Genomic DNA, 24656 nt, shown 5'->3' on the forward strand with positions numbered 1-24656 from the left:
TCCGTTAAACAGAAATTGGGGAAAAAATAAACGGGGGCTAATAATTTAGGGGGGCTAATAATTCTGACTTCAACTGTATTTATATATATATATATATATATATATATATATATATATATATATATATATATATATATATATATATGCGTGTCTGTGTGATGTATGTAAAATTTTTTATATAAAAAATTTTTTTTGCATCTGGCCCTCGGCCCAAAAAGTTTGGATACCCCTGTCTTACACCAATGTATGTGACTAGGGGGCACTCTTCTGAGTTCCTCTATGTCTTACATTTAGTTTCAGAACAACGTGATTGTAATAAAAAACCCATACATGTGTAGACGGTGAGCAAAGATATATGTTTATGCATTATTGTGTGTGAGTGACTGAGGTGAATTCAGCAGATTATGATGAAAGCCGGTTTAAAACTATATAGTTTATTTCAATATTTACATATTTGTATCTCTGTAATATTTACATATTTTGGTGACGAAAAGAAAAATACGCTATAATTTTAATTGAAAAAGTCTATTTTTATGCGTTGTTTGCCCCCATCCGTTAGATGGCGCCAAAATTAACCGTTGTATTTCAGGGATTTCAAGCAACCTGCTGTTGACATGGCAACAAAATACAACCTGAGCTGATGAAACAGTTCGAGCTGAATGAGCGGTTTCTTTACATTAAATCGAGTATTGTCATTTTATTTGATTTTTATTTGGTTTTAATTTTAAAACTAAAGTGAACTTAAACCATACTAAAATAGCTCCCCACATAAAAGATGAAAAAGCGAGCTGAGAAGCCCTCAAAAGTGGACAAGGTGGATTCTGCAATTGAAGAGGAACCTAAACCAAAAACTGCAGGTATGTTGCTGTATAAACTAAACAGACTCACTAGATGTTCGTGTCAGGTTTAAATACGCAAAATACACTTTGAATTAAATACCAGGCACCTTATTAGCTGCTTGTTTTTGGCTGGGCCCCCATTACCCTTTAGAACTGGTTTAATTCTTCATGACACTTGTGTTGCAGATTTGTCGACTGCGCATCCATTTTGGAGATTCAAATATCTAACAGCTCTTCATTGTTTTTTTTTATTATGAAACAATTGTCACGAATTTAATATGTTGTATTTTGCCCCCCCCCCCCCCCCCCCCAAAATATGTAAACACTACTAATTATCAATGTTTTGTTGGTTTTATAAACTACGCTAGATGACTACCAGTGTTCAGGACATCTACAGCTGGAATTCCCCGAACTCTGTAAGCTCATGGGAGTGAAAGAGATTCCTTCCGTCAAGGTGAAGCGGCCAAGGATTCTGGGTAAACCCTGTTATTAAAACGTTAGTTCAGATAAAAATGAATCTTCTGTTAGTGAACACAAAGCAAGATGGGAAAAACAGCCATTGGCTCACTTAGTATTTTTTAGTTCCTATTATGGATGACATTCATTCATATTCCTTCGGCTCAGTCTCTATTTCAGAGGTCGCCACCACAGCGGAAAAAACCACCAACTATTCCAACATATGTTTTATGCAGCGAATGCCCTTAAAACACCCATACACTCATTCACACACACACTACAGGTAATTTAGTTTATAAAATTCACCTATAGCTGGAAAACCGGGGCACCTGGAAGAAACCCACGCCAACATGGGCAAAATATACTAACTCCACACAAAAGTGCCAACTGGCCCAGGCGGCACTCGAACCGGTGACCTTCTTGCTGTGTGGCAACAGTGGTAATAACTGAGCAGCCGTGCCTCTATTATGGATGACAAAATGTTTAAAATATTGTTTTGTGTTCAACAGAAGTAAGATATTCATAAGTTTAGAACCACTTGAGTGAGTAAATGGTGAGGAAATGTTCATATTTGGCAATATAATTATATTTTTACAATTATACTGCCTTATAACTATATATTGTGTCTCAAAACATCTAAACACAAAAAGATTACCCAATAAAAACAGCTGACATGCACTGTAAAAAATAGAGAAAACATAAAAAATAAGGCATCTTGATGCAGTAAGAACTTTGAGTTCTTCTTTTGAGTTTTTTCAGTAACATTTTTTGTTAAGCTACCATAATTTTGTTTATTTATGCAATGTTGATTATTGTATTTTACTAATAAAGATATTCTTGTCACATCAACTGAAGCAACAGTTACTGCTTTTGAGTCAATAGATTTTTATCTGTTTAGTGGATGATTTTTTTCAAATTTGCAAAATAAGTAATTAGTTCTAGTTAGCATATCATCCTTAACACAAAATTAACACAAACATTCTACTTCATCCATTCAATCATTCATTTCCCTTTGGCTTAGTCCGTTTATTCATCAGGGGTCACCACAGTGCAATGAACCGCCAACTTATTCAGCATATGTTTTACACAGCAAATGCTCTTCCAGCTGCAACCCAGTACTGGCAAACACCCATTCTCACTCAGACACCTGTACCTCATGTCTTTGAACCCAGAGGAAACCCACATGAACACAGGGATGCCAACTGACCCAGGCGAGTCTCAAACCAGCGACGTTCTTGCTGTGAGGCGACCTGTGCTACCAACTGCGCCACTGTGTCACCCCTCTGTCAAGCAACTGATAAACAAGCTTAGTTTTCGATCGTCACGTCACGTATGCGCAAATTATTTAAATATTAACATTCCTGTTCAACACAAAAATGTTTGTCCAGAAAACTCAGTTAAACATGTAGACAAAACATTTTAGCCAATATTGTTGACATAACATATATTTTTATGTAATCAATTCTTATTCACAATTCTTAGTATATATGACAGAAAAAGTACAGTGTGCTGAACAACTGGTACTTTGTTTTTTACAGTGTGGAGTGAATAATGATTAATCTGTTTTCCTTAGAAAGCAGAATGACAAAATGGTCCCCTGGGCGCTGCCTTCAGATAGAGCTGGAGAACGAAGAGCACAACAACGTAAAGGAAGTCAAGATATCTGGTATGGCTGGTGTTTTTTTTCTGCGTAAACAATAGGTTGGAGCTGTATCATTTTTGCTCATTATATTTGACAGGATGGACGGTGGATGAACTGATGCTTCAGGTGCTGAGCAAGATATTGCCGTCTCTCAGTAATTTACTGTGCTTGCGGTAAGCTTTTATATTTTGAGTTGTGTGTTGTGTTTGTGTACGTATATTATGTCCATTTTAATGAATGGTGATGCTTTGCAGCATGTGGCGTATAGGTCTAACAGATGGCACTTTCACATCCATGAAAAACACTGTGTCTCTGTGCTCAAATCTCAGGTGAGAACAGTCAAACTGTATTTTAGGTTACCCATAATTAATTGTTTATTTAACTATGAATTCAGTTCTATAACAATGTGAATGTAAGTTGTATTTAAAATCAGTTAGCTGACCAAAGTTCTTATGAATGGAATAGAAATGTCTGATTTGACCATTTTTGGAAGGGTTGTGAATATTAATGTGGTCTGTTTCCTTCTGTTTTCATGCACACACAAACACACACATCTGAAATGCTTGCAAATTAACCATACTCAATCCAATTAATCAGTCAATAATTATTTAAAAAAAATAATTAGATTCCTTTTTAAATGACAATATTTTCAATTCAAGTGGTAGAGGGGTTTATTTTACCAAGAAAGAGTAAGCTATCTTTAAGACCCCAGAGTATAATGAAATTTAGACCAACCTACAATTATACTTGACAAAAGGGGCTGACAGAGATAAAATATAAATGTAATTTGTAATTCTAAATCTTAAATTAATGAATACATATATTCTATACTTATAACTTATGTACATTAGTGAGTTGTGCTAGTTTCAGCTACTTGTGCTTTATAACAGAGGCAAATGATCTTTTCAGAAAATTCTCTAAATAGATGCTGAAAAATGATAATAGATCATGGAAAACTCAAGTGTCGACTTTTTTCTTGCTAGGAAAGTGGTTTTGGAAGGCAACCCACTCCCTGAGCAGAGTTATCATTTACTCTTAGGGGAGGACAGCATGTGAGTCATTCGCATTTTTTACACACACACACATACACTTGGTGTTTATGGTATAATCTGTTATTTAGAAGTTTGCTGACCAAATTTTTAGTGGGAAGAAGAGTTTAATGAAGGTACAGTTCTTCAGCAGGAATGTAATTCGTCATCCTTCAAAGATCTTAACCCAGATATCTGTCTGTGAGAAAGTACTTCATACCAGTTACATCAAAGGATCCCCCCCTCCCCACCATAGGGTCACACCTATGAGTTCTTGTAGGCCATTTGGTTGATACCTTTACAGATGCAGATGCTTGTTTTCATATGAAACAAGCCAGATAATCTATGAACACTGGCATTACAAGAGGAGACGTTGCCATAAACTGGTCATTGAAGTGTCTTCTCTCCAAAATTCATCACATAAATGTTGACTTGATGAGCATAAAACACTGAACAAAAAAGACAGACCCGAAATTTAAATTGATACTAATAAATCCTCTCTGTTTACTGAGATTTAGTTTATAAATATGTCCCCAATATATAGTTAAAGTGATAGTTCACCCAAAATCTTTAATTGCTCCACAATGAAAATAATTTGAAGAATATTGGAAACCAGTAGCCTTGACATGCATAGTAGGAAAAAATAGTATGGAAGTCAATGGCTACTAATTTTCAACATTCTTCATGATATATTGTGTTCAACAGGAGCAGGAAATTCAGAGTAAGTTATGACATAGTACATTTTTTGAGTGAACTATTGCTTTAAGTAGGGACCCACACATTTACTTAAATGTTTCGGTATGATATACTATGTCTCTCTCATAATATGTGGCATGGTGGCTCGGGGGTTAGCACTGTCGCCTCACAGCAAAAAGGTTGCTGGTTCGAGTCCTGGCTGGGCTAGTTGGTGTTTCTGTGAGTTTACATGTTCTCCCTGTGTTGGCTTGAGTTTCCACCGGGTGCTCTGGTTTCCCTCACAGTTCAATCTCATGAGCTATAAGTGAATTGTATGAGCTAAATTGGTCGTGTAAAAGAGTGTGTGTAAATGAGTGTGTAGGAGTGTTTCTCAGTACTGAGTTGCGGCTGGAAAGGCATCCGCAGCATAAAACACATGCTGGAATAGTTTGTGGTTCATTTCGCTGTGGCGACCCCTGATAAATAAGGGACTAAGCTGAAGGAAAATGAATGAATCTCTCTCATAGTGACAAAATGCATTATTTGTAGCTAATTCACTCAGTTTTTTTTTAAATAATGTTCATGTCAGGCTGACGGAGTTATCACTACGAAACAATCGTATAGGAGAGGAAGGAGCTCGTCTGATTGGCTCAGCTCTCTCCAATCCACACTCTGCCAACAAAAACCTCCGGTCACTTAACCTGGCCTATAATAGGATCGGTGATGCAGGTGCCCTTCATATCGCTCAGGTATGTAGGATTGAAATCTGTCCATCTGGCATTTCTAATAATGTCAAGATTGCACATATTTCAAATGAAGTGTATTTCATTATTGTCCTCATTCTAAAGGGTCTGCGTTTAAATCGGTCCCTGCTATCTTTGTCATTATCCTACAATCACATAGGAGATAATGGAGCGGCTCGTTTGGCTGAGGTAAAAATTAGTTTTCTTCTAATAATTACTACATATTATGTGGGTAAATTAGACTGTGAAACGTCTGCATCTGTTTTGCTTTAGGTTCTTGGCCCATTTGCTCTGACTCATGAAGAGATCGTTGAGAGGAGGAAGCTTTTAATTAAAGGCGACCAATCAAACATGGTCCAGTCGTCTCTGGTTAGTCTTGCAGACTCACATGAGCCGGCCCTTTCTGTCCCTAGCAACTCTTCACTGGATCAAATCAGCAAGAGTGCAAAACACACCACCAAAAAAAGGGTAGATTATATATTGTTTCCTCAATGTTGTATGTTTTCTTACACGAAAAGGTCTGATTTTAATCTTTTGTATGTAGGACAATCCCAAGAAGGAGGAGAAACCAGCACAAAGTCCGGCAGCAAAAAAAGAGGAGGCAAAGGTGGCCAAGAAAGGTAAATAAACTCCTTTGACATAGTTTATTTGGATTGAAAAACTGATTTTATATGCAGTGTTTTTTGTTTTTCACCCAGATAATAAAGCTCCTCGTAGTCAGGCTGGAAAAGGCAAAGACAAGAATCTGCTAGTTTCTGAGCAAGAGGTAAGACTAATAAAAATATTATAGATCAACATTTTACCAAATAGATGGCAGGTTTAATAATGAGTTACTTTGAGTGTTACATCATTTAAATATATAATTTAATTTTTTTTTATTATTATATTTGAAACTTTTAAAGGTGCCATAGAATGCATTGATACAATATAGTAAATTGGTCTTTGATATCTACATAGAAGGTGTGTGGTAGGGTTCCATAATACTGGAATTTGAAGCCAGTTGATACTGAAATTTTAAAAACGTCCATCTCCTGCTAACATTTGAGCCCTGTTGCGCCCGTTTTTATTTATTACCACAGATACAGGGACACTGGAGCGTTTCAAAATCATGTAGATCAGTTGGTTTCTCTATAATCTGACATAGGAGTGATCCACTGATGAATAGCGGCTTTTAAAAGCTCCAGTGTTCCTGTATCTGTGTTTACACTCAGTAAACAACGGTGAGTTCAGTAAACTGATGACCTTCACGGCCAATCACAGACATTTCTGTTGAGCATGCGAACACAATAGCAAATCAGCACTGTTTAAGAACGTGCACAACAGCGCACAAATATTAGCGGGTAATGGGCGTTTTTAGGGTGCTTTCACACTAGCACTTTTGGTCCACACCCAGATTCATTTTACGTCAGAGTATGGTACGTTTAGCTAGTTTAAACTATGTCTTCTAAACTTCGTGCTAACCTGGTCCGGTTCGCTTCTGATATGAGTGCAATCATACCAAATAACAGAAGAGAACCACCAACTGTACATAAAGGTTTTTTTTTTTTTCATAACGTTAATTTGTGTGTGTGAGTGTGTGTGTGTGTGTGTGTGTGTGGTTCTGTGTATTTCCTACCTTGGCTACAAGCGGGACTGACAGTGCAAACAGTGATAATGTCTGCTTGTCTCCACCAAAAAGGACTTCTGCAGACATTGCATGATGTTCTAAACATTTTTTATGTTTTTCATATTTAGTGGCTCTCTGTATTTAGATTTTGGTAACAAAAGCAAAAGATTCAGTAAAAGCAGAATGACCACAGATACAGGGACGTTTTTAAAATTTCAGTATCAACTGGTTTCAAATTCCAGTATTATGGAACCCTACCACATACCTTCTATGTAGATATCTCTCTTTGAGTTAATCAGCATTTCAAATGCGCGGGTCAGCTTTCTTTGATTCATTCCGCTGGACTGCTCAGTTGACAGTGGGAAAGACCAGAAAGAAACACAAAATCAGAGTCAACTAAATAATGCCGCACCACATAAAATAGGGTAGAAACCTGAATAGATGTAAAAAGATGTGTGTAAATGTGATGATTTAGAAGCATTTTTTGACATTAAGATGAAATGTTGAATTTTACATTGTTGAAAAAGAAACAGTTATTAAAAATATAATATATTAAATGTGAAATAATTGTATTTGTGTATATATAGTCAGTGCAACTTTTTCAGTGTTTATTAAACTAATTTTAATTTGCTCATTGTCTGTTAAAGTCTTTACATTTGCCTTGAAGGGCAAATACTTAAATTAATTCATGGGACATATAATTCAATAAATATAATTCAGTAATTCATATAAAGTATAGAATTCATGTTAATTACATACAATTAACAGCTGCACTAAACAAAATATTTAGCACAGTTTTATATGCTAAATTTTAAACAGGACAAAAACATTAAAACATTAAATAAACATGAAAGAAAGCAAAAGTTTTACTTTCTCAAACATAAACATATTGTTACAACACCAATTTTCATTTTTTTAACAAAATTAAAAAGCAGACTGGTTGTATTTCTTGAAAAGTAAGGCTTCAATTAATGATCTGGCAGATAGAACCTTGTAATTCATTGTAACCTTGTAAATCTGCATTTGCCCTGTTATTTTTAACCCCAATTTGCAAATGTAAAAGAATTTTTATAATTTACATTGAGAGTACATTCTGTCATGTTAATGTTTAAAAGAGAACAGTTATGCATATATTGTTTGCTTTATGGAATTCAAATCTTTGAAGCTTAAAATCTCAAGATCATTTAGAAAGCAGATAGAACCATATAATTCTAAGACAACGATATGTAATTTCAAACTTTTATTTTGGATGTAATGACATTGTAATTACCATGTTATAAATACAGTATCTGTGGTATAGTTATATACATAAACACAGTACACACGTCATATGTACCTACAAACTTTTACCTTGGATGTAAATACTATGTCATTACATTGTAATTACATTGTGAATACATTGTAAACAAATTCAAGATTTACAAACATGTTTACAAACATGTACAGTGAGGATTTAGTTATATACTTAAATAAGCAAAGAACACATGTATGTAATATGTAGTTACCAAAAACAAAAATAACGATAAAATGTTCCCAAAAGAACCAAGAATTGATGTAGAATCATTTTTATTATGTACCATCAAGATATGTCCAGTAGAGGGTTAATTGTAAACACGTAAATATACTCAGTACATATGTAATTACTAACTTTTACTTTGAATGTAATTACATTGTCATTATATTATAATTACTATGTAAAAACATTGCATTTATATTGTTATAACAGTGCAATTACTGTGTAGCAACATTGTAATTGCATTTTTATAACAATGCCATAACATTGTAATAACATAATTGCTGTGTAAAAACATTGTAATTACATTGTTATAACATTGTATTTACATTGATATAACAATGTAATTACATCTAAGATAGGACTGTAAATGTATTATGTACATTTCATGTTCAGTATTTGTTATAGATGTATACATATACACAGTACACGTCAGATGTAATTACAAACTTTTATCTTGGATGCAATTACTGTGTTGTTACATTGTAGTCACATTGCTATTACATTGTTATTACGTCCAAGATAATATTTATAAACTTAAATGTTTCTCTATATATTTCATGTACAGTATTTGTGTATTTATACGCAACTATACTTAGTAGATATGTAATTACAAACTTATTTTTAAATTACATTACAATAACTATGTAATAACATTGTAATTAAATTGATATAACAGTGTAATCACTAAGCTGTAACATTGTAAATACACTGTTACGATATTGTAATAGCATTGTATATGCTATGTAATAACATTGTAGTTATATTGTTATAACAGTGTAATTACTATATTTTAACATTGTAGTTACATTAAAACATTGTCATAACATCTATGACAGTATTGTAAATGTGTTTTGTATATTTCATGTACAGTATTTGTGTTATTGTTGTATACATAAACACAGTACATGTCAGATATAATTACAAACTTTTATCTTGTGTGCAAATACTGTGTCGTCACATTGCAAATACATTGCTATTACATTGTATTTACGTCCAAGATAATATTTATGAACGTAAATGTTTCTTTGTATATTTCATATGCAGTATTTGCAAATTTATACGTAAATATAATCAGTACATATGTAATTAATAACTTATTTTGGATGTAATTGCAATATCTACATTAAAAGTGCTATGTAATAACATTGTTATTATATTGTTATAACAGTGTAACATAATTGCTGTGTAATGACAATGTAATTATATAGTTATAACACTGTATTTACATTGTTATAACATTGTGATTACATTTATGATAGTATTGTGTGTTTTGTATATTTCATGTACAGTATTTGTGTTATAGTTGTACACATATACACACATGTCAGATGTAATTACAAACTTTAATCTTGTGCAATTAAATTGTAAATTGCAAATACATTGCTATTAGAATGTAATTAAGTTCAAGATAATATTTTTGAACATAAATGTTTCTTTGTATATTTCTCGTACAGCATTTGTGTATTTATATGTAAATATATGCAGTACATATGCAATTACAAACGTTTAATTTGGATGTAATTACATTGTCATTACATTATAGTTACTTTTTTATAACTCTGTAATTTCATGTTGTAACATTGTAATTGTTATGTTATAATATTGTAATTATATTGTTATAACATAGTAATAACATTGTAATTATTTTTTAAATATTGTTAATATTGTAAGAACATTATAATTGCTATGCAAAAACATTGTAATTACATCTATAGTATTTTTGATAGTATATTTGTTTTGTATATTTTATATCCAGTATTTGTGTTATAGTTGTATACATATACAGAGTACACATGTCAGATGTAATTACAAACTTTTATCTTGTGTAATTACAATTGTCATTACATTATAAATACTATGTATTAACAATGTACTTATATTGTTACAACGTGTAATTATTATGTAATGACATTGTTATAACATTGTAAGAACATTATAATTGCTATGTAATATCATTGTAATTACATCAAGGGTAGTATTGTAAATGGGTTTTGTATATTTCATGTACAGTATTTGTGTTATAGTTGTATATATATATATATATATATATATATATATATATATATATATACAGTACACATCAGATGTAATTACAAACTTTTATTATGGATGTATTAACATTGTAATTACATCTGAGATTTAATATGTATTTACAAACTTTTGTCTTGTATGCAAATACTGTGTCGTTACATTGTAAATACATTGATATTACATTGTAATTATGTCCAAGATATTTATAAACGTAAATGCTTCTTTGTGAATATCATGTATTGTGTATTTATACATAAATATATGCAGTACTTATGTATCTACAAACATTTAATTACATTGTCATTACATTATAATTACTATGTATCAACATAGTAATTACATTGTTATAACATCGTAATTAGTATGTAATAGCATTGTATTTATATTGTCATAACATTGTATTTACTATGCATTAACGTTGTAATTATATTTTTAATATTGTAATAACATTATAAGTGCTATGCAATAACATTGTAATTGCATCTATGATAGTATTGTAAATGTGGTTTGTATATTTCATGTAAAGTATTTGTGTTACAGTCATATACACAGTACAGATGTCAGATGTAATGTAATGTTACTATGTAATTACATTGTGTTACATTGTAAACAAATTCAAGATTTACAAATGTGTTTGTATATTTCATGTACAGTGTGTATTAATAGTTATATACTTAAATATGCATAGTACACATGTATGTAATGCATAGCTACCAAAAAACAAAAAAATAACTTTTAACAATAAAATATTCCCAAAAGAACCAAGAAATGATGTAGAATCATTTTTTATCATGTACCATCAAGATATGTCCAGTAGAGGGTTAAATGTTTCTTTGTATATTTAATGTACAGTATTTGTGTATTTGTATATAAATATACTCAGCACATACGTAATTACAAACTTTTACTTTGGATGTAATTACATTGTCATTACATTATTATTACTATGCATTCACATTGCAATTACATTGTTATAACAGTGTAATAACTATGTAATAACATTGTTATAATGTTGTAACAACGTTATTAATTGCTATGTAATAACATTGTAGTTATTGTATAACTACCATGTAATAATATTGTAATTACATTGTTATAACATTAAAATAACATTGTAATTATTTTGTTAATATTGTAATAAAATTTTAGTTGTTATGCAAGAACATTGTAATTGCCTTGTTATAACATTGTAATTACATCTATAGCCGCTTTTCCACTATGCTTTTCGTGCGGAATTGTTCTTTAAGCAGAACCGTTCCATTCCGTGCTAAACCGGGACAGACAACACGGATACGGTTTCATTTTCCACTGTCGTGCTGCGACGAAGCTCTTTAAAACATTACACAAAAAACATCAGTAGTTGCATTGGTAACGCAATGTAAACGGCTCCCTTTGTTCAATTATGTCTGATGACTAAACCTCTTCCGCTGAGCCAGCTGTGGTAGCTTGGCAACAGAGCCGCGACATCAACACACAGAATCTGTTGGCACAGTTTAGCACAGTTTTCTAATCATGCCGAAAATTCTGGGCCTTGAACGGTTTGTAATCGTGCTGCGCCATTCCAGGCTTATTGGAGAAACAAGCCTAATCGCACCGAATTGTCCTTAGAACGGTTTGGCACAACAGTGGAAAAGCGGCTTATGATAGTCCTGTAAATTTGTTTTTGTATATTTCATGTACAGTATTTGTGTTATAGTTATATACATACACAATACACATGTCAGATATGCTTACTTTTATTTTGGATGTAATTACACTGCCATTACATAATAAGTTCTATGTAATAACAATGTAAAGTCCAAGAAAATTTTTTTAAACGTAAATGTTCTTTGTATATTTCATGTACAGTATTTGTGTATTTATACGTAAACATACTCAGTACATATATAATTACAAACATTTATTTTTGGATGTAATTACATTGTCATTACATTATAATTACCATGTATTAACGTTGTAATTTCCTTGTTGTAACATTGTAGTTATTATGTAATAATATTGTAATAACATAATTGCTATGCAAAAGTATGAGTCTTGTAATTGTGTTTTTGTGTATTTCATGTACAGTATTTGTGTTATAGTTGTATACATATTAAGGGTGGAGCCGAACCCGAATACGGTATTCGGAAAGGCACGAATAGCGTGTTTTTACGAATACTTGATTCGAACAAATACTTGAAAAATTATTTGTATTCGGGAGCAAGAAAAACACTATATCAAAAAGCAGCGTTTCCTCATGAGACCACAGTGCATGCCCGCGTGAGTGAGTGAGTGAGTGAGAGAGAGAGAGAGAGAGAGAGAGAGAGAGAGAGAGAAAGACACACGCTCAGTGCAAAACGCGCCAAAGCCCGAAACTGAAAGCGAGACGTGACTGTTAAGGGACTGTTTCATATGGATTTATTAATCATTCTTACTGTTCAGTGATCGCAAACTGCCGTAGTTTATTAAAGACGCAAACCTCTCACTGCACGTCAGCTGTGCGCCTTCAGCAGACCTCCTCATTCCTGCAGCACGAGAGCTTTATGATTGTTTATGCGCGCCAAAAGTGGCGGATCTGTCCGGTAAAATATCTGACTGCGTGTCACCGCATCCCTAAGGACTGTTTGGCGAAATATTTGACTGCATGTCACTGCATAACAAACGACTGAAACGATATAACTAGAGAAATCTCCACTGTGCCACTGTGCGTATGGCAAGCCGTTTTAGCATTTAAACCTTGTTCAGACTATCCATAAATATATTCAGAGATATCTCTAATTATATTTTGACTTGTCATAATTATAATTCAGATTGGAAATATCTGCAAATATATTATGTCTGACTAGTCATATTCCTCCATTGACTTCCATTGAAAAATATTTGCAGATATCTCTAAATAAACAAACAAACAAACTTTGTGTCTTTTTTGTGGCTGGCAGATGATAATAGCAGGGCTGTATCTTTTAGTATTATATAGAATACTTTTGTTCTGCCAGATCTCCCAGGCAGGGTTTTATTTAGATTTATTTAGCTTATTTTTGGAATTCTGTCCATTGGAAAAAAGTTCTTTCAGAAGAAGAACAGTTTTTTGAAGTATTATTTGTTTTTATTCTGTCTATTCAGTGTCCTTAAACAAGAACGGTGGTGGTGGGGTTCATAATATTCACAATGGTATTTTATTAGTCGTTGGTTTAACCATGGATGAGATAATGGCTTCTATGTTATTTTCTTTTCAATGACATTTCTTATCACGTGTTCAAAAACAACAGCCAATATTGCATATCTATAATTTATATAATGGGTATAATTAAACAATACTTTCACTATAACGTAAATTAGAAGTGTAATAGAAAAAATATATATTTCTGCGCCATTTTGAATTTTACTCGAATACAAATACAAATACAAATACTTTTCCCCCTCAACAAATACAAATACAAATACAAATACCGGCTGCTCCGCACATCCCTAATACATATACACACTACACATGTCATGTGTAATTACAAACTTTTATTTTGGATGTAATCACATTGTCATTACATTATACTTAATTTGTAATAACATTGTAATTAAATTGTTATAACATTATATTTACATTGTTATAGCATGTACAATAATTGCTATGTATTAACATTGTAATTACATCTATAATAGCATTGTAAATGTGTTTTGCATATTTTATGTCCAGTATTTGTGTTATAGTTTTATACATATACACAGTACACGTCAGATGTAATTACAAACTTTTATCTTGTATGCAATTACTGTGTCGTTACATTGTAAATACATTGCTATTACATTGTAATAATGACCACGATATTTATAAACTCAAATGTTTCTTAATAACTTTCATGTAGTTTTTGTGTACTTATACGTAAATATATACAGTACATTTGTTGTTGCAAACTTTTATTTTAGATGTAATTACATTGTCATTACATTATAACTACTATGTAATAACATTGTAATAACATTATAATTTCTATACAATAACATTGTAATTACAGTGTTATAACATTATAATTACAATGTAACAACACTGTAATTGCATTGTTATAGCATTGTAATAACATTATAGTTGCAGAGTAATAACATTGTAATTACATTGGTATAACAATGTTATAACGTAATTATATATGTGACAGTATTGTACATGTGTTTTTGTACATTTCATGTACAGTATTTATGTGTTATAGTTGTATACATATACACAGTACACATGTCATATGTAATTACAAACTTTTATTACCTTTGTAGTTACATATAACATTGTACTTACATCTGAGATGTACGTAAATATCCACAGTACAAATGTAACTACAAACTTTTATCTTGTGTGCACTTACATTGTAATTACATTGTAAATATATTGTAGTTAAATCCATTTTCTGGGTGCTCAAAGTGCTTTTACAGTTGTTGGAGGGAATCTTATCACTGTGCATAACTATGCATAGACATGTCCTGATTTTTATTATAAGGCACCTTTAATTCAAATGCTGATTTACATTATCCTTTTGCCAATATTAATGATAGCATTTCCAAAGATGAGAAGACAAGGATTGTTCTTGGCAATTAAACTCTTTTTAATTTTTCAATAAAAATTTTCAATTAAAATATTTTTTATTAACCAAGGGAACATCTCCAAGTCAGGCTGTGGAGGTGACAGTTGACACCGTGATTCCTCTGTTGGATCCTGGAATTGTGCACACTGGTGGAAAAGTAATTCATCCTGGAAACACATGCCTTACATCTTTAAATCTTTCAGGTGATTTCATTTCAGATTTAATTTTATTTCTCAATGAGAGTCAAACATAACTGTAACTTTGCTCTTCATTCAGGAAATGAATTGAGCGAGCAATCGCTCAAGGTGTTTCTCTCATCTCTAGAGAGCCAGTGTGAAGGTGGACTCCTGCGCCTTTCTCTGAGTGTGAGTATCATTTCTCTTATTTTTGAAAGAGCTCATTTTAAAAGAGTCTTTTAATTTGAGCTATGTTTTTCAGAAGAATCGTTTTCCTTCAGATTGTGACACCTTCCTGAAGATACAAGAAATGATGTCTCAAAAGCACCCTCTAAGCAAAAACAGCACTAGTCAGATGGAGGACGAATATGGTGAAGCCAAGACCAGCAGTCCAGCCTAACACTGTAAATGATAAGAAAAGACAAATGAACATGAGCATTTACTGTTTCAATTCAATCATGTTACCATTATAAGTCAATCTTTTGGTAAATCATCCTTTATTATTAATATTATTGTTGTTATTATTAATATCTTTGCTATATTGTACTTTTTATAGACGGACATCCACAGAGCATTAAGCTCTTGCCAAATGATAAAATAGTTTTGTTTTACTTGTCACCATGTGCTTTTTCATTGTTTTGATTGTCTAGTATTCTAAAACATGGGAAAAAAAGGCATTTGTTGTCCATTTAAAAAACATTTTACTTTTTCCTTTAAATAGTTATACAACTAAAGTAAATTAATGTGTGCTTTTAAAGCAAAATATTACTGAAAAACTCAATATTGTGTATGTTCTGTTTGTATTTCAGCACATGGATTTGTGACACTAAAGCAAATAAAGTGTACAAAGCATGTATATGTTTACGCCCCATACACACGGGGCTTCAGTGTCAACGCTTCCCATTCACTTTGAATGGGTGACGTCAGGTGTTGCAGAACTGCATTGTAGATCCGTCGGCACCGCTTCAGAGGCGTTGATCGCTGCAGAAGTTAGGACTAGTTCAACTTTTCAAGCTTTGATGAAAGTGTCAGCCAATCAGATCGCTGTATGCAAATACACCAGCTAGACAGTGGCCTATTGCTGACTGAATTTCATTGGCTGATCGCGGCAGCCCCAACTTCAGACACGCCTTAAGTCAAGCATTGACACTGAAGCCCCATGTAAATGGGCCATTAATGAACGAGCTCTGCGTATGAGTAAAAAATGAGAGAATATACTTAAAAGGCTATTTCCCCCCAAAACAACGGTTTATTCACCCTCAAGTTCACTCAATGCATTTTTTATTCAACACATCCAATATCAACCTCTACCAAACAGTTGATATGTCAGTTCATGGTAAAAGTAGCTAAATAAATTTACTATGAAAAATCAAAATGTAAAGTGTTCAACCAATTTATATAAAAACAATCAAAATAAAACATATTTGAATTCTAAATCATCTTTATTTTTTTTAAGTATGTCATAAAAAATTTCCGATTCTCATTTAACATGTTTTTTTTTTTTTCAATAAAACCAAAATCAAGGGAAGTAGTGCTACAGGATTATGTTTGCTTGATTATTCTGTAAACCAACAATGCTGAGCATTATTTAAAATTGTCATTCTTTAAAAGACTTTAATAGCTATTATTTAAAACAGTCAAAATATAGTCAAACGTTTGGCAGCGCAGACAGTTCATGAGTTAAAAACCATTTTACTTTTTCCTTTAAATAGTTATACAGCTAAAGTAAATTAATGTGTGTTTTTAAGGCAAAATATTACTGAAAAACTTAATATTGTGTATGTTCTGTTTGTATTTCAGCACATGGATTTGTGACACTTAAGCATTAAAATAAAGTAGTCAAATCATGTATATGTTTAATGAAGGAGCTCTGCGTATGAATGAAAATCGAGAGAAAATGATATTTTTCCCAATTATGAACATTTACTCACCCTCAAGTGGTTTTAAACTTTCATGCGTTTTCTTTTTGTGTTAAACACAAAAGATATTTTAAAACATGTTAGTAACCTGTAACAGTTGACACTCTTTAACAAAACAAATGCTACAGATGTCAATAGTTATTATAAGTTACTAACATTTCTATAAATATCTTCTTTTGTGATGAACATAAAAAAGAAGCTCAAACAGATTTGTGACAATAAGTGAAGGTTGAGTAAATTATGAAAGAATTTTTAGTTTTAGGCGAACTATCCCTTTAACTGCCTGCTCTACCAAATCGTTGAGAATATTTTGACTGTTTTTTATAATCTCTGTTAAGGATGAGAATCTGGGATGAGAATCAGCAACTCCAAGTCCGAGGCCATGGTGCTCCACTGGATAAAGGTGGTTTGACATCTCTGGGTTGGAGGAAAGTCCTTACCCCAGGTGGAGGAGTTCAAGTCTCATGGGGTTTTGTTCATGAGTGAGGGAAGGATGGAATGTGAGATTGACTGGTGGATCGGTGCAGCAGTAATGCTGTTGGTGTATCTGTCTGTTGTGTTAAAGAAGGAGCTGAGCCGAAAGGAAAACTCTCGAATTACTGGTCAATCTACGTTCCTACTCTCACCTATGGTCATGCGCTTTGGGTAAAAGGACAAGATCTCGGATACAAGCGGCCGAAATTAGTTTCCTTCGCAGGCTAACAGGGTGCACTCTTATAGATAGGATAAGGAGCTCTGTCACCCAGGAGGAGCTCCGAGTAGAGCCTCTGCTCCTCCACATTGAGAGAAGTCAGCTGAGGTGGCTCGGGCATCTGTTTCGGATGCCTCCTGGACGCCTACTTAGGGTGGTGTTTCAGGCATGTCCCACCAGGAGGAGGCCTTGAGGAAGACCCAGGACATGTTGGAGGGATTAAGTCTCTCGGCTGTCCTAGGAACGCCTCTGGATCCCCCTGGAGGAGCTGAAGGAAGTGTCTGGGGAGAGGGAGGTCTGGGGTTTAACTCCTAAGACTGCTGCCCCCGCAACCCGGCCCTGAAAAGCAGATGAAAATGAAATGAAAGTCATTAAAGAATGACTGTTTTAAATAATGGTTTACACACAGCATTGTTGGTTTAAAAAAAAAAATCAAACAAACATAATTCTGTAGCTGTGACGCCTGGGTTCATAACAGGAAGGCACCGGATCTCAGGATTATCAAAACACGTTTATTTATTGATATCAGACATGAACTTCTACGAGGAGCTAACAGAATTCAGGGACTTAAATACACAGGAGATGATGACACTAATTACATACAGGAGATGAAACACAGGTGAAGGTGATGAACATAATGGCATGGCGGGAACGGCAACACAGGAACACATGGTGAGGATCACATGAAGAAAACACACACATGAGGAAGACAGGTTGTGACAGTAGCACTACTACACTTGATTTTAGTTTATTATAAAAAACAAGAAAACGTTAAATGAGAATCTGAAATATTTTATGGCATGCTTCAAAAAAATAAAGATGATTTAGTAAAAATAAAGATGATTTAGTATTCAAAATGTTTTATTTTGATTATGTTTTTAAATAAATTGGTCTTACACTTCATATTTTCTGATTTTTCATAGTAGATGTATTAATTCCGATACTTTTACCAAAAACCAACATTAACCATTTAGTAGAGGTTGATATTTTAGAAATTATGGGATCTGCTGAAAAAATTGCACTGAGTGTGTTAACTAGTGACATAAGGAGTTGGTGGGGCAGTTAAAGGGATAAAACCAAAATCAAGTGTAGCAGTGCAACAGGATTATGTTTGTTTGATTATATTGTAAACCAACAATGCTGTGTGTAAACCATTATTTCAAGCACTGTTTTAATGACTTTAACAGACATTATTCAAAACAGTAAAAACATGGTCGACGTTTGGTAGAGCAGAGAGTTTACTGCTGCTCTACCAAATGTTTCACCATATTTTGACTGTTTTCAATAATGACTTTTAGAGTCTTATTAGCTCTGCAAACACTCATGAAATCAAATTAGTTTCATTCAGGACTGCTGCACTACAACTATCATCTTGCCAAGTTTTATTTAAAAGCATAAAATCCAGGCAATTTGTGTTGATACAATCATTGACTAGAAGTTACTGTTAAGTGATTGGATGTTTGAAAGTGCGAACTTTACAGTTTTATCTATTTTCCCTACAGTAGTCTCAGATCTACACCAGACGCCAGATTTAAATGATTTCCTCTACGACTTGAGGCTTTTGATTTTTTTGCCACGTAATACAACACAAATAAAGATGATTTAGTATTCAAAAATGTTTTATTTTGATTGTTTTTAAATAAATTGGTCTTACACTTAATATTTTCTGATTTTTTATAGTAGATTTATTAATCGACATATTGACATTTGGTTGAGGTTGATATTTTAGAATTTATGGGATGTGTTAAAAATGCATTGAGTGTGATAATTAGCATCAACAGGAGCAGGTGCGGATTTTGTGATTTTGGGGCCCTGAGTCCTGAAATTCACTCTTTCTACTTTTATTTAATTTTTATTTATTGCTGTTTCTTTTATATCACACAATCATCTTTTCGACATTTTAAATGAATGCAATCTTTACATTTTAAGAGATTATTTTTTTCCTAAAATGAATTTACAACTAAAAATAATAAATTTTTGACTGCTGGACTGCTCCATGATGGATATTTTATTTGGTAATATTATTATTATTACATAACATTACACGATTATAATAATAAAATATTTGATTATATACTAAATAATATTTAATTACTTTGAAATTGTATTTGATTATTTAAAGTATGGTAGAGAGAACAATGTTATAATTTTTACTTCTAGGTATTTATTGAGTGCCACCAGATTTCCTGAGGCCCTTAGCGGCCGCTTTATTACCTCGTTTATTGGTTAAATCCGCCCCTGATTAGGAGTTGAAAAATGCAATATTTTTTGTTTTGTTTTTGGTGGTGGGGCAGTTAAAGGGTTAACAAAACAAATGTGATTGGTCTGTGTTTTACCGCGCAGAGAAAAGTAACAGATGTCACGTGACGCTGTCTCGTCTTACAGGCAACCTTGATGAATTACACTTCATAAATTCAATAATAACCATCAACATACATTTCACAGAAAATACACGTTGGTATAATAAATGACTATTGTTTATACTTACACACATTGCGTCTAACAACCTCCGCCAGCTCTAACTATTTTAGGTTTTGTTTTCCATCGTGTTGTAAGTGATTGGTGTTTTTTCGGGGAGTGTCTAATACTCCCGCGTCAACATACACTGCACCAATCACAACGCTTCTTGTAGACTCTGCATCCGCTCCTATAGATAACACTAGCAATGCTTTCCCTCCATGCGTTTTTACTTCTTTTATTGCGCCCGTTTTACTTTTCCATGTGCTTTGGGGGTTGTATGGGGTTGTAAAGCAACAACCGTGCATTTTTTCGACATATAACGTTAAACATACGGGATATTGTGCGCCGTATACTCCTGACGCTGTTGGTGTTTTTTACGTTACGTTAGTTTGATTTTGCTATGTGAGCGTTTTCAGGATTCAAACATACAACAGCAGCGACACATTGGGAAGACCGGACAGTATGTAAGTCACCTTTTGTGGTTTTCTAACTATAAGCCATAATACCATAGCATATGGTAGCCAGTTATGGTTGTAATAGGCCTTAGTTTTGCTAAATGTAATAAAGGGTACAACGGTGTTTGTGGTATGTATCTAATGATTGACTTCATATATTTATCCTTTTACTTGATCTGTCAATCATCAGTTTGAACTGTCAGGCCAGAGTATTGGCGTTGAATATTGGACATCTGCTCTAAAACCTTTATTATGTCTAAAAATATTACAAATACTCAATTATAGAGTTAGTTTGATTAGATTCCAATTGTTAGATTATTAAATGTAAAACTACTACAAGCAGCATTAATGAACTAGACATTTTAAGGTGAGTGGACTTTACAATAACGTTACTTACCTGACAAAATAATAGATGCCAGTATCAAAAGCTGATATCTATGGAGCCAGATCAGTTTCAATAAAAATACATTTGCATTCATAAATGCACAGCACAGTTCATAAATCCACAATTCCAGGAGGTATACATTGTATTTATTAATATAACATACGTTTTATTGTTTCGAGGGACATTTAGTTTTTAGAGGTTACTGTTGGTTAAACTATGCAAATTATGTTTTTTTTTTTCCATTTTTTAGGCTACATGCAGATATAAACACCTATTTTACAAGAAGCACGTTTTGTGAATACTTAAGTTTGAAAATTGCCAGTTTTCAGATTGCTAAATGATATTTTTCCTGCCATTGATTGGTGCGATTATGCATTCACATTGGTGTTATCTTTTATAGGGGGAACAAGTGTAAATTTATATCCATTCATTCATTCATTTGTTCATTTTCTTTTTGGCTTGGTCCCTTTATTAATCAGGGTTTGCCACAGCGGATTGAACCACCAACTTGTCCAGCACATGTTTTATGCAGCAACCCAACACTGGGAAACGTATATTTATGATGTCCTTCCAGGGGGATAAGCATTAATTAGATGGCCCAATCTCCCCCAAACATCCCTGTAATTCGTACCCTGATGTTAAGTATCCTGTATGTCATCAACCAATTTTGTTGGGTTGCTTCATCAGACATTAACATATAATATAGCACAAATTTGTCGGCGCAATATGTAATTTTTTTTTCTTTAAAATATATCTAAAACCACTATAACCACCACTACATTATTGCTGTACTTGGATGATCCCAATAGTTTCGAGGAATGTTAAAATCTATAGAAATAAGCAATTTTAACTTCTTTTTTTACAATAATGACAGAGTAACAAAAATAAGATCCTAAACCGTTTATTATGTCTAAAAATAGTACAAATACTCAAGAAAAGAGTTGGTTTGGTTTAACCTCTATCGTAATAATATTATTGAATGGACAGATTCTACTACAAGCAGCATTAGTGAACTTGACATTTTAGGTGAGTGGACTTTACAATACCTGGCCAAATAATAGATGCTAATATCAAAAGCTGATAGCTGTTCTGACTGAGAGAAAGATCAAAATTCTGAAATGATAATGCGTGTTTTAATAAAAAAGTGATATTTTAGTAATCATACATAACAGTTAGCCTTGTATCATGTCGTAGAAAAGGTCGCAACTATTAATTGGTTCATTTTCTTTTCGGCTTAGTCCCTTTATTCATTAGGGAACACCACAGCGTAATGAACCGGCAACTTATCCAGCATATGTTTAATTCAGCAGATGCCCTTGCAGCTGCAATCCATCACTAGAAAACATCCATACACACTCATTCACACACACACACTACAGACAATTTATTTCACCCAATTCACCTGTACCACATGTTTTTGGGGAAACCCATGCGAACATGGGGAGAACATGCAAACTTAACACAGGAATGCCAACTGACCCAGCCGGGGCTCGAACCAGCGACCTTCTTGCTGTGAGGTGATCGTGACTAATTTGGAATACAAAAGAAATGCTAAAGAAACTAAAAGACTGGGACTCGTCCATTAGGAACTTGATACTTTTTGCTTCATATGTTCAACAATGCAAGAACTTTTTGCCATCAATCATATTAGAGCAGTGCTACCCTGGCTCTAATGCAGATCATTCGCATGTATGACGTTTTTCATCAAATTGTTCCAACAGTAAAGCCATGAGTCGGGAAAAGGATGATGAAAACCTCCTGAGGATGACGAAGGATGACCTGCAGAGGTGGATCCAGGCGGAGGTGGAACGAAACCCTCATTTAATGCAGAGACGCGAGCAGCTGGCGCAGGTGGAGGAGTGGGTGAAGCAGAAGGAGAGAGATAGCACTTGCACACGCCTTCTGTACAGCAACGCCTGCGAGTAAGTTGTTTATTAGTGACCGATGATTGTATCTGGACTGTTCAGGCCACTTGTTCATATGCAAATGTGTTTTTTTTTTTTTTTATACTTTTCAATGTTTTTCTACATCACTTTTGTCCAATTGTGTGTTTTTTTAAATGGTTGTTTCCTTTTCTTTCTTCCACAAAAAAATTGTTTTTGTGCATGCTATCGTTCCAATCCCATTACTCCTTTGTTTGTCATCAAGACACAAATTAAGATATTTTGAATGAAATTCGAGAGCTCCCATACACAGCAATGATCCTGGGATGTTCAAAGTGCAGAAATGGAGCCAAAAAGATTGTCAAAACTTATGTAACTTCAGTGGTTTAATCAAATGAAGCTTCGGGAACACTTTGTGTCGTCAATGGCTTTTGGTTTCCAAAATATTTGAGAAAAAAAACAGGTTTGGAAGAAGTTGAGGATGAGTAAATGGTGACAGAATTGTAATTTTTTTGGGTGAACCATCTTTTCAAGACAAAATACCAATATTTCCATGTGTCCCTAAAATCTTTGAAAGCTTGGCAATGTGAAAAAACCTCAAGGCTCTGAAATGTTTTTGAAAAACAACATACATAGATACAGGTCCTTGAAGGTGCTTGAATTTTTTTTTAAGTTTTCTTGGGGTCGGGAAATCCATATTGTTCCCTCTGGCCTGCTTATGTGTTATTCCACCAACACTTTGTGGCCTGTTCATACCAACTTGATTGATTTACATTTTATTTATCGCTCTTTACAAATTTAGTGTTTTCCACATGATGTATTTTGTATTACCCAGGAGGCAAGAAAAACAATATATCTTATACCTTTTAAGCTATTTTCAATAAAATTCATGCAAAAGTTAATATCAGATCATTTTAGATTATAGTATTAGATGTGCAAAACAGAAATAATCTCTGTCTTTAGGCCAAAACCTCCCCAAAAAAGCATTCTGTTTGACACCTAAAGTGCAACAATGTGTCTTACAAGGTAACACAATGTAACCTATTACTTAAGACGTCCCCCTCATCAAGTCCTTGAATTTGAGAGTAATTAACTAGGAAAGTCCTTAAAAGGGGGCAAAAAAAGCGGGAAAGTCCTCAGTTGGCGTTTTTGTGTGGAGTTTGCATGTTCTCCCTGCGTTCGCGTGGGTTTCCTCCGGGTGCTCCGGTTTCCCCCACAGTCCAAAGACATGCGGTACAGGTGAATTGGGTAGACTAAATTGTCTGTAGTGTATGAGTGTGTGTGCGAATGTGTGTGTGGATGCTTCCCAGAGATGGGTTGCCGCTGGAAGGGCATCCGCTGCGTAAAAACTTGCTGGATAAGTTGGCGGTTCATTCCCCTGTGGCGACCCCGGATTAATAAAGGGACTAAGCCAACAAGAAGATGAATGAATGAATGAATGAGTCCTTAAAAGGCACTTGAATTTGAAGTTAACTTGAGTGTGGGAGCCCTAAATTATACACATCTTTTTACTTTAAATAAAATCCATACAAAAGTAATATCAAATCATTTTAGATTATAGTATTAGATGTGCAAAACAGAAATAATCTTTTAATAGTCTTTTAGCC

General features: G+C 33.6%; 2 protein-coding genes and 1 long non-coding RNA gene across 40 annotated transcripts in view; 2 read left to right on the forward strand and 1 right to left on the reverse strand.

The window, feature by feature from the left end:
- Positions 1-611: 611 nt before the first annotated feature.
- lrrc71 (leucine rich repeat containing 71) lies at positions 612-19526 on the forward strand. Of its 37 annotated transcripts, XR_015515983.1 has the most exons (16): positions 612-857; positions 1208-1315; positions 2869-2961; positions 3035-3110; positions 3192-3266; positions 3921-3989; positions 5230-5389; positions 5489-5572; positions 5657-5851; positions 5928-6003; positions 6082-6149; positions 15151-15283; positions 15357-15445; positions 15519-15660; positions 16066-16121; positions 16412-16692. XR_015515983.1 is itself a non-coding variant. In XM_087294551.1 (15 exons), the coding sequence occupies exons 3-14, from the start codon at positions 2877-2879 to the stop codon at positions 15654-15656; spliced, it is 1248 nt and encodes a 415-aa protein (XP_087150677.1). In that variant the 5' UTR covers positions 612-857; positions 1208-1335; positions 2869-2876; the 3' UTR covers positions 15657-15660; positions 19369-19526.
- Positions 16680-20445, reverse strand: LOC141379012 (uncharacterized). The gene is made up of 2 exons (XR_015516514.1): positions 20355-20445; positions 16680-18205 (listed from the first exon to the last, which is right to left on the reverse strand). It is a non-coding gene; the product is annotated as an uncharacterized LOC141379012 (long non-coding RNA).
- Positions 20446-20494: 49 nt separating this feature from the next.
- setdb1a (SET domain bifurcated histone lysine methyltransferase 1a) overlaps positions 20495-24656 on the forward strand; it is a 32854-nt gene continuing 28692 nt past the window's right edge. Inside the window, exons 1-2 of one of the 2 annotated variants that reach the window (XM_087294401.1) lie at positions 20495-22597; positions 22650-23088. In XM_087294401.1, coding sequence (XP_087150527.1) covers positions 22895-23088 — 194 coding nt within the window. In that variant the 5' untranslated portion in view covers positions 20495-22597; positions 22650-22894. The remainder of the gene's footprint in view (positions 22598-22649; positions 23089-24656) is intronic. The other variant, NM_001044767.2, reaches the window with a different exon arrangement.

The sequence above is a fragment of the Danio rerio genome, chromosome 19 (assembly GCF_052040795.2).
Source record: "Danio rerio strain M-AB ecotype USA chromosome 19, GRCz13ab, whole genome shotgun sequence".
Classification (NCBI taxonomy): Eukaryota; Metazoa; Chordata; class Actinopteri; order Cypriniformes; family Danionidae; genus Danio; species Danio rerio.